Here is a 10,078-nt window from a genome sequence, read left to right as displayed (position 1 = left end):
ACAACAAAACCATACAACCAGCTACTATGTCTAAAAAACAAATTGTTCCTTGTTGGCAATCCAGGTGGAGAACCTGCTATACAGGATTCAGCACAAAAAGAAAATTCCCTGACAGAGTTTCTTTTAAAAAGGGTTAATAATTAATCTCTCTGTTCTCATTAGTCTAAATAGAAATGTGCATAAAAACAACTGAAGCTATTATTTTTAGATAATTCATTCAGAAAGATAATTACATCTACGGTAGTTAAAATAAAACCTGCTTAAACATAAAAGAGAAACGCCACATGTAAATAAAAAATAAAGATATTTTAACATTAGCTGTTGTATTTCATTATTTTTGAAAATATCAATAAAAGAGATATCATAAATTATGAGTGAGGTACCATATTGAATCTAAAGCGTTCTCCAGGAGAACGCGCAATCTTTAACCTTACCATTGTTTATCTGTGACAGATCTGGGTTAGCAGTCCTCACAACGCCACAGGCTACTACACAGTTTATGGTGAAGAGGCGCTGCATGCCGACCACTTCAACACTAAGCTCAGCTTTGGAGACACCCAGACGGTTTGGGCAAGAACCGGTTATCTGGGCTTCTTGCGACGCACCGACCTCACTGACGCCAGTGGAGGTTAGTGTTATAAGTAATATTTTGAAATGTTTCACTATGGAAAGTTAAAAGGGTTTATCTGTACTGTTACATCTGCTTTTCGACTTAATATTTCTTTGATGTGTCAGAGCGTCACGATGCTCTCTATGTGGTGGGGTCTCTTGATGAAACTCTGGAGCTGAGGGGGATGAGGTATCACCCCATCGACATTGAGACATCTGTTATCCGTGCTCATAAGAGCATAGCTGAATGGTGAGAATCCTGCAACAGCTCCAAATCCTGTTATTATAACCTCAGTATCTAACAGGTGATGAAATGTTATCCATCCCTACTCCTTCCTTCAGTGCTGTGTTCACATGGACCAACCTCCTGGTGGTGGTGGTGGAGCTGGAGGGATCCGAGCAAGAGGCCCTGGACCTGGTGGCCTTGGTTACAAACGTCGTCCTGGAAGAGCACTACCTAATTGTGGGAGTGGTGGTGGTGGTGGACCCTGGAGTGATTCCTATTAACTCCAGAGGGGAGAAGCAACGGATGCACCTCAGAGATGGATTCCTGGCCGACCAGCTGGACCCAATTTATGTGGCGTACAACATGTGAGGAGCTTTTCTGCAGGAGGATTAGCTCCTCTCCTGCTTTTTTAAAATCCCAATCCTGGTGACAGCAAGACAGAGATGCCTTGTGTGATGCATGGCCTTAATAGAGAGACTTTTGCCCTTTAGCACTCAAAGGAATGAAAAACCAAATGGATACACGACTTCCCAGCAGGTATAAGACTGATACAAACCTCACATCTGTTTCCAATGTGGACATCAGCAAAGATATTTTTAAAGGGCATTTTTCTTTCACGGATGTGAGTTTTGGATATATGACTTAGCTCCGGCCTCTTCAAACCCAGGTGCAGCACAGCAGGAGGATTTTAGTTTGATGCTTCAGAGTGCCAATAAATGTAATTTATTTTGTTAGCTTATAAAGGGTGAATGTTAAGCGTGAGCATGTGCCAGTGCACCAAACATGATGCAAAACATTGTGTTTAGAGCTTTGCGTGTTAGGTCCGATACTTTTCATGGAAAATCTGTATTTTATGAGCAGATCCTGACATTAAAGCGGTCCTCCTAATTTTAGTCCCCATGCCTTGATGAAGGAACACAAAGAATGTTAGTTGTGGTTTGCTGTTATAACACGATGTGAGTCAAACACACAGTTTTCTTGTCCTTGAGGGTTCACTCATTCCTCCTTACACATGCACACACACAGAAAAACAAGATTCTCAGCTATTTGAAAGGACAAACATCAAATTAACTAATCATTTATTTATTAAAATTACAGGTCGGGTCATTGTTATACACAGAAAATATAGAGAACTTTTTGAAATTACATAATGAATATGAGGGAGGCCACAGCTGAGGTCCATATATAAACACATACTAATTAGTGACTTTTAAAGCACTAATATGCAACAGTTATTAGCTTTTAATGGAGCTATTGATTTACTACGATTTTTAAACACTGTTATGTCTTAGAAAAACAGAAAACATGTTTTTGTTCTAACGAATTTGCATTTCAGCTATGACATTTAGATAGTAGGGTCAGAAACTAGCATAAACGATTATATGCACTTATCCATTCAGAATGGTTTCAGGCTGGATTAGGTGGTGTTACAGTTTGGGGGTATTTTCTTCTCTTACATCTGGAATCATAAATCTTAGAGGAGCATATCTTAATTGCTACTGCCAAAGTATGACACTTACAGCATGTACATCCTTTTCTGGTTGCAGTATACCCCCCTTTAGACAGCAGGCTCCGAAAGGATAACATGCCAGGTCACAAAGCTCCAGTCATCTCAAACTGGATTAAAAAATATTCAAATAATTTTAATCCTTCAGTCAGTCGATCTAATTAGAAGAGGAGATTTCAAATGTGTGAATCTGCAGTTATTGAAAGCCCCTTTCATCTAAATATGGACCAAAATCAGAGTGATGTATCAGACGTCTTGTTGACTACATGCCACACAACTTTAAAGTAGTTCCGAAGGCAAAATGGAGTCCAGCACAACTGTAGCAAGCAAAGTATAACTAAAAAATGTGGCCAGAGTTCGTTCCATTTTCAATTCTCGATGTATCATCATACTTTCTGCTCACATGGGGCTTTTTAGCTGTGCATGTGTGACTCGCATCGCACAGCAACTCATATCAGGTTGTAACGGTTTCTTGTGTCCCTTGCCTTTTAAATAAACTCCACTTCATTTTAATCTCTTTTTTTTATCTTAACATGTTAAACAGTTACTGTTAAGTTTTACCATGTGATGCATGCAATGTGAAGGATGTAGTTTTAAATGACTTCATACACTAAGTGCGGATCGGTTTAAGTCAAACGAGGGACAGAAATAGGATTATGATTGTTGATTTCTGTTAGCTGTGAGCTAAAGAATATAAATGAAGCCTTAAGTGTTTTTTAGGATGCCTGTTTCTATTCCAGCTCCATTTGACTGTGATAGAGAGGGAAAATTGGTATATTTACAGATATTTTGGGTTAACATGCACTTGATTAAAAACATAAGTCAATCTAAACAAACTCCATAAACATTTCTAGGATTCTTCTTTTTTTTTTTCTTTTAAATGTGCTGAAATCATTTCCAGAAGGTTTAGCCGAATTTTTTTGTGCCATAAGGCTGAATGAGAGTTTGACCTTTAAATGTACCATATTAAATAACTGTCCAGAATATCAGATCACCCTTTTATGGTTTCCCTTTTGTTTTGATTGTTTCTCCTTTAATTTGAAAAACCCTTCAGACACGAACTCCAGCCTTGTAAGTATGTACAGATTTTTTGTAAATTATTTTTGATGAGGAGACAATAGGAGAGCCCAAATAAGACTAATTCTGCCATATCTGTGAATTTCTCGCTCACGTACCTTGTAAAGATGTTTTATGGTGGGGATGGACACTTCCAAGATGAGAGGAATAAAAGTCCAGCACAAAAAGAAGACATTGGTACTCTGAGACTGCAGGGATATTGCATAAATCAGAGCTACGTTTTTGTGGAGATGTACAGAAAGATACAAATGTTGAAGATGATGGTTGCTTGTCATTATTTTCATAACATGATTTGATAAAAATAAAACTAAAAAAAAAATACTTTCTACAAAAGGTGTGTTGTTTTTGCCCTCAAAACATGTCAGTTTGCTTCTCAGCAATGACCAGAATTATTGGTTTATGCTTAGATTAAAGGATCGCCTGAGATGGTCACAAAAGTTACAACTTTATCTGAAGGCCCGTATCTGATGGTACTTATACACCAATGATCAAAAAGCCAGACTGCGATTGGCAGGTCCAGACATTTGACAAACTGCTGATCTGCTATGCATGATCACCTCAAAGTAAAAAAAAAAAAAAATGGCATTATTATATGCAAATTGCATAGGACTTGTAGATTTTTATAATGTGATTTAAAGTGATGTGGGTGTGATGTTCTCATAGAATATGGAGAACCATTTTTTTCCCATAATAGTGGAAATTAGCCTTAAAAAAAAACAGCAACAAAAAAAAACACTGGGATGGCCTGTTTGATAACAATGAGCTCTAGCAATTTTTACTGTTTGCAAGCAGGAGAACATAACCTAGTCTCTGTGACATTCAGAGCTCTTTAAGGACATTTTTAGATCTCCATCAAACTACACATATACAGACTTTTACCTTACATGAACACACTGACCTTCAGGGTCCAAACTAGCAATTATAAGCTGCTTTTCGGATTCTCAGTAGTGCATTTTGAAAAATAGCTGCCTGCTTCCTTAAAAATATTGTGTTATGAATTTGAAAACGGAGGCTGTTGCGAGAGGAGATACTAGTAAAGTGTCTTTGGGCAAAACTTCTTGCCCAATACCAACCATTGCCTCAATTCTCATTGTAACACATTTGAGGGATTCATGGATCATTAGCTATGAAGACCAGTTCTTTTTTTATTTATTTATTTTTTATTTATTTATTTTTATTTATTCATTTATTTAATATATATATATATATATATATATATATATATATAAAGAAGACTAGTTGTTTTACAGAACAATGCAGAAATGTCACTTAACACAAATAATTTAATTTTCAAACAAAACTAGAAAATGTAATTAAAAAGTAAGGGGTTTATGTGATGATGAAGGAACACAATTATGTTTTTATGTGCAAATCAAGGCAAGGCAGGTTTATTTGTATAGCACAATTCAGTGCAAGGACAACTCAAAGTGCTTTACATGAATTGGATAATAAAATAGAAGAAAAAGCATAATAAAATCAAAGATGCAAAAAACATCTGGAAAACAAAACAGTTGGACCAATGTCAAGGCTCAGAACAGAGAACCCAGTATTCAAGGCAAGACAGACAGATTACTCAAAATGTGTTTATTAAAAAAAGACTGATTGGCAGTGGCAGCTAGGCACAAACCTCCACAGGAGGGAAACAAAGGTTAAAGTTCAGTCTTGTCCCTGAGGAGGAAGTGAATTTTAGCCGAACAGCTGCAAACACGACTCTGTGAATGCTGCCCACAGAGTTCCAGATGCTGAAGCCTTGAAGACTGCAGAACTGGCAGGAGATCAGATCCAAGCAGGGAAAGGAAGGAAGGACAATCCAGAGGGGATCGTCCATGCCAGAAGATCAGAGATCAGAAGAGGTACCGAAGGGAAATCCAGGTCGATGTCAGGAAGCAGATCCAGGTTCAGTCCACAAGTAGAATCCAGCAGGTGTCCGAAGACGGGTCAGGCAAACAGATCAGAACAGGACCAGGCAGGCTCAGAGGTCCTAAGGCAGAACAGGTCAGGATCGGGCAATCAGAACACATTCAGGTACCATAGAGAACTCTTACGAAAGGCTTGAATAATCTGGCAGTGATGACTGGGAGCAGGCATGTAAAATAGAAAGACTGGAGCAGGTGACGCAGATGAACGGTGATGAGAAACTGGGTGGAGCTAGGCAGGTAAATGGAATGAACAATCAAGCAAGCCAAGATCATGACACCACAACCTTAAATGTCAAATTGAAAGGAGTGCGTCTAAAGCAGTTTTATCCTGTGTGATGGTAGATTATTCTTTATTTTCTCCATGTGGCTGTACTAAGTCGCCCAAAAATGCTCCAAGTAATTAAAATCAAGAGAGTTTTACAGTATGCTGGGCAGCTCTAGCTCCTCTAAAGCAGTCACATGAAACCCAGCTGTGACGTCAGTGTAGTGAAAAGGTCCTCAGGTGGCTGTTTAGAACCACTGCTTCACGCATTGTTAAAATCTGAAAGGATTGTTAAAACACCATTACAATGGTCTATTGTATTGTTGCCAATTGTAGGAATGGTCGATAGGGCAAACTGTTTGAATCACATCCCGGGAGTTTCTTTTGTCATCAATCCTGGTCGCATAGCATCAGTTGGATTCAATATACTAAAATTGCAAGGGCTGGATTTCTCTGTTGTATAGTTTTAATAAAGTGTCTGATGGTTATAAAGCTGATTCAATTTATTTCAATAATTTTTTTTGTAATTTAGTAATATTTCATAAAGTATCTTCTCTAAACTACAGGGAGCCGGTCTAAGGACTTCAGAACCAGACTGATGTGTTCTACTTTCTTAGCTCTAGCCAGTCGTTTCTAGCTGTAGTAGCTGAAGCTGAAGCTCTGGATCTCTCCTTCTATTGTCTGAAGATTATATTTATATATTTGTATTCAGTTGTAAAAAATTATGGTGCATCCACATACCGGTATTGATCTGTTCTAAGCATCTAGTCAACTCTCTGATTGTCGATAGTCGCCTGCTGATTTCGTGGTATAAGGCTGTGTGTCATCTGTATAGTTATGGTAACTGATATTGTTGTTTGCAACAATCTGAGCAAAGGGGAGGATGTCGATATTTAAAAGAAGGGGCGCCAGAATGGAGCCTCGAGGAACCCCACATGTAATTTTTCTGGTTTGGGATTTCAAGTTCCCTACTGACACATATGAGTTTCATGTCCCTCAGGTAGGATTTAAACTAGTTCATTGCTGTATGAGAAAGGCCGACCCAGTTTTCCAGACATGCCAACAAAATTAAGTGATCAAAAGTATGAAACGCTGCACTGAGGTCAAATACTAACAGCACAGTGGTCCTTCCAGAGTCTGAGTTTATATGGATGTCATTGAACACCTTAATCAGGGGATGTCTCTGTACTGTGGTTGGCATGAAAAACCTGACTGGAAGACATAAAAGCACCTGGTAATTGTTAAGAAGGGGAGGTTTGAGATGGGTCTGTAGTCTGTAGTTCTGAAGAACCTTCTTCATAAAACCTGTGGGTAAAACTTCAAGACAGCAGGAAGAGGAGCTTAGCTGCCGAACAGTTTTAACTGGAGACAGTACTGGAGTTGGCATTGTAAAAAATCATCTAAAAACTGATAAAAAGTTTACACACCCTTAATATTGTGTATTGCCCCCTCCAACATAAATGACAGCTTGAAGTCTTTTGGTAGTCATGAATGAGGCTCTTTTTTTTTAGATGGTAAAGCTGCCCATTCTTCTGGGCAAAAAGTCTCCAGTTCGTGTTCATTCCTGGACTGCCTTGCATGAACTATGCACAAGCGATCTCCTAATCTCCCAAGGGTGGTTAAATAATACTGAGTTCAGGAGACTAGGAATCTTCATTTTGTTCTGCTGTAGACAGTGATAGGTTAACTTGACTTGTGTTTTGGATCGCTGTCATGTTGGAACGTTAAATTACGTCTTATTCACAGCTTCAGGGCTGATTATTGAAATTTTTACCAGTAATATTTGCTGATAAAGTGCTACATTAATCTTTTCTTCAATTTTGACCAAGTTTTATGTGTCTCTGTAGTGCACACATCACTTAAACATCAGTTATGCATGGTGTTCAATTTTTCTTTCATCACTCCAAGTTACCTTGTTTCAGCAGTTTCGAAGCTTGCCTCTGTGATGTTTGGTGCGTTGTGGGTGAGATACTTTGCAGCATTTGCGCAGTAATGACTTTCTTCTGGTGACTCGACCAGAGCCTCCTTTTTGTGCATTTTCAAACAGCCAGACAATGGTTTTCAGAGTCTTGTATTTCAGTTGATGTAGTTTGTGCATATTTCTTTGCATCTCGAACAATTTTCCTGTCAGTTGTGGCTGAAACTTCTGTTAGTCGCCCTAACTGTGGTTTGGCTTTAATCAAGCCCCTGAGTTTTTATTCAATAATCACAGTTTGAACACTGTTTGCTGGTGCTAATAATTTTTGGATATAATTTTTTTATATATATTTCCATTTTTATACAGTTCTATTATATTTACCAGCAGATTATTGTCTAATTCTTTTGTTTTCCCTATGACTCCAAAAAGGTCAGTGTCAGAATCAAAGAAACTCATTTGGTCCAACTTCTATGCATGTTATCCGACCAGAATCAGTAGGGTATGTTAACTGAGGATCATTGAGGTAGGTTCTGTTGTCATTATAATTTAAAAAGAGAAAACACAGCCGTTTGACATTAAATGGTTTCACCCAAACTTTAAACTTTAGTGGAAAATTTTGTGATCATTCATATTCCCTGAAAAACTGTCCAAGAATCATAGAGTCTGCCGGTATGTAAACTTATGAGCATAACTCTGTATAAATAAACTGAATTAAATATTGAATCAAATTAATATGCAGTTAGGCTCAGATTTTTCCTTTTTTTTTGTGGCAAATTTGAACCGACAATCACCAACCAGGAAGTTTGTTCCTGGTAGGAGCCTGGGATAGTATTCCTTATGGGGAAAAAAAATCTTTTTTTCATTAAAATTCATTTAAATTCTAGGCTTTGTGTTGTTCCACCTATATTTTAAAGTATCTTTATTAGAGAGTTTAATGCCTCTGAGTTAAAATAGCCTTTTTGCCCATCCCACAATGATTTAAATCTTTGCATACTAGATTCAAGTCATTAGTGTGCTAGGAAAAGGAATAACACTACCTCAAGTCAGAAGAAACATTACAGGAGATTGATGAATGGAAGTTTAGACAATCAAACCGGATTTTCTGATGCCGACCTTAGATGTTAAAATGAGTTCATGTGATGTGTAATAATTAAGTGTATGGATTTTGGAAATAATCATTATAGGAAACTAAATTATGCTGATGCATCACGCAATCATTAGATCTGGAGTATGGTGTAAATGGACCTTCATACAGTCCAATGATTATCAATGCAAACCGATTAGTAATTGTTATACGTGCAATGGCTAATAATTTCAGTTGTTTTAAAACTGTTAAATGGGCTTTTGCAATAAAGCCCTTCTTTATATTTTTCCAAAATTTGGATATTTTTTGATGATAATTTTGTAAGAGATTATACTATACAGTTGCATTTTTTCTTTTCTTTTTAGGCAGTTGTTTACTCTTTATAAGCATGTATGATTTGAAGCTTCAGTTTTCGGTTCTTATTAGACAGTAGTGTCAGAGGGTTTGATCATCTGCTGCTGCAGCTCATCTGCTTTCCATTTATCTTTGTTCTAACAAATGTTCTCTTAACTTCAAACAATTCTATCAATTGTTCTCTGACCTTTTAAATAAAAAAGGCCCTTTTATCCATACAGCTGATGAATATATTTTTTATATATAAACTTCCACAAAATTCTATATGTTCACATTTTTAGCCCATCGGATCTGCCACCAACAACCATGACGTTCATAGTCACTTATATCCTTTCTTACTATTTGTTTTTCTTTTTTTGTTGTGGAACTCATTACGATCTCTACAAAAAGTCTTGATGCCTAAACGAGTTTAATATAAAGAATGTTCCTAAACCAGAAAGTAAACGAAAACCACAAGTGAATGTGACTTGGATAAAAGTGACAATATTTAATTCAAAAACAGAATAAATCAAAATACAAATTACAGCTCAATTAAGGGTAACTTAAATACATTTATGAGACAGATATATTGCTGTTAAATTGCAGTAGTAAATCACATTTAAAAAACATTGACAATGTATACTGGCCATTGTTTAAAGGCTTTCTATGTTGAAAGATAAAAAAAAAAACATTCTAAAATGTAAACAATGATTAAAGGGCTTAGTATTCATCAGTGTGATATTTTAAGGTTATCTTAAAACTAAAGTGAACTAAATTTTGCATTAGTTAAATATTGTATAAAGTACAGTAAAAAAGAATAAGTATTAAAAGCCAATCACTTTAAAAATGATCTGTAATCTTAATTAATATTTTTTTCAAAAAGTAAAAAAGAAAAAACAGATTTTAGAAAACAATTAGGAATGTAACCCAACTGAATAAAAAAACAACATACTTTGAATTTAAATGAAAATAAATGCAATAAGACTATATGACAATAACATAACATTAAAATATCCCCCAAAAAGAAAGAAACAACACAATAGTTTCATAACTTATGAGTCATTATTTGCATCTTCACAACAAAACTACATAAAACAAAATTCTTCGAATGTTATTTCTGAAAAAGTTATGCATACATTATGT

General features: G+C 36.5%; 1 protein-coding gene across 11 annotated transcripts in view; it reads left to right on the top strand.

The window, feature by feature from the left end:
* Nucleotides 1–3,710, top strand: part of dip2a (disco interacting protein 2 homolog A) — a 101,899-nt gene extending 98,189 nt beyond the window's left edge. For all 11 annotated transcript variants that reach the window (XM_015386093.1, XM_015386092.1, XM_015386095.1 and 8 more), the window contains 3 exons: nt 454–628; nt 736–859; nt 952–3,710. In XM_015386093.1, coding sequence (XP_015241579.1) covers nt 454–628; nt 736–859; nt 952–1,204 — 552 coding nt within the window. In that variant the 3' untranslated portion in view covers nt 1,205–3,710. The remainder of the gene's footprint in view (nt 1–453; nt 629–735; nt 860–951) is intronic.
* The last annotated feature ends 6,368 nt before the right edge of the window (nt 3,711–10,078 follow it).

The sequence above is a fragment of the Cyprinodon variegatus genome, unplaced genomic scaffold (assembly GCF_000732505.1).
Source record: "Cyprinodon variegatus isolate N-32 unplaced genomic scaffold, C_variegatus-1.0 Scaffold356, whole genome shotgun sequence".
NCBI lineage: Eukaryota > Metazoa > Chordata > Actinopteri > Cyprinodontiformes > Cyprinodontidae > Cyprinodon > Cyprinodon variegatus.
The sequence above is the reverse complement of the archived record's forward strand: the minus strand, read 5'-3'. Positions and strand labels throughout refer to the sequence as shown.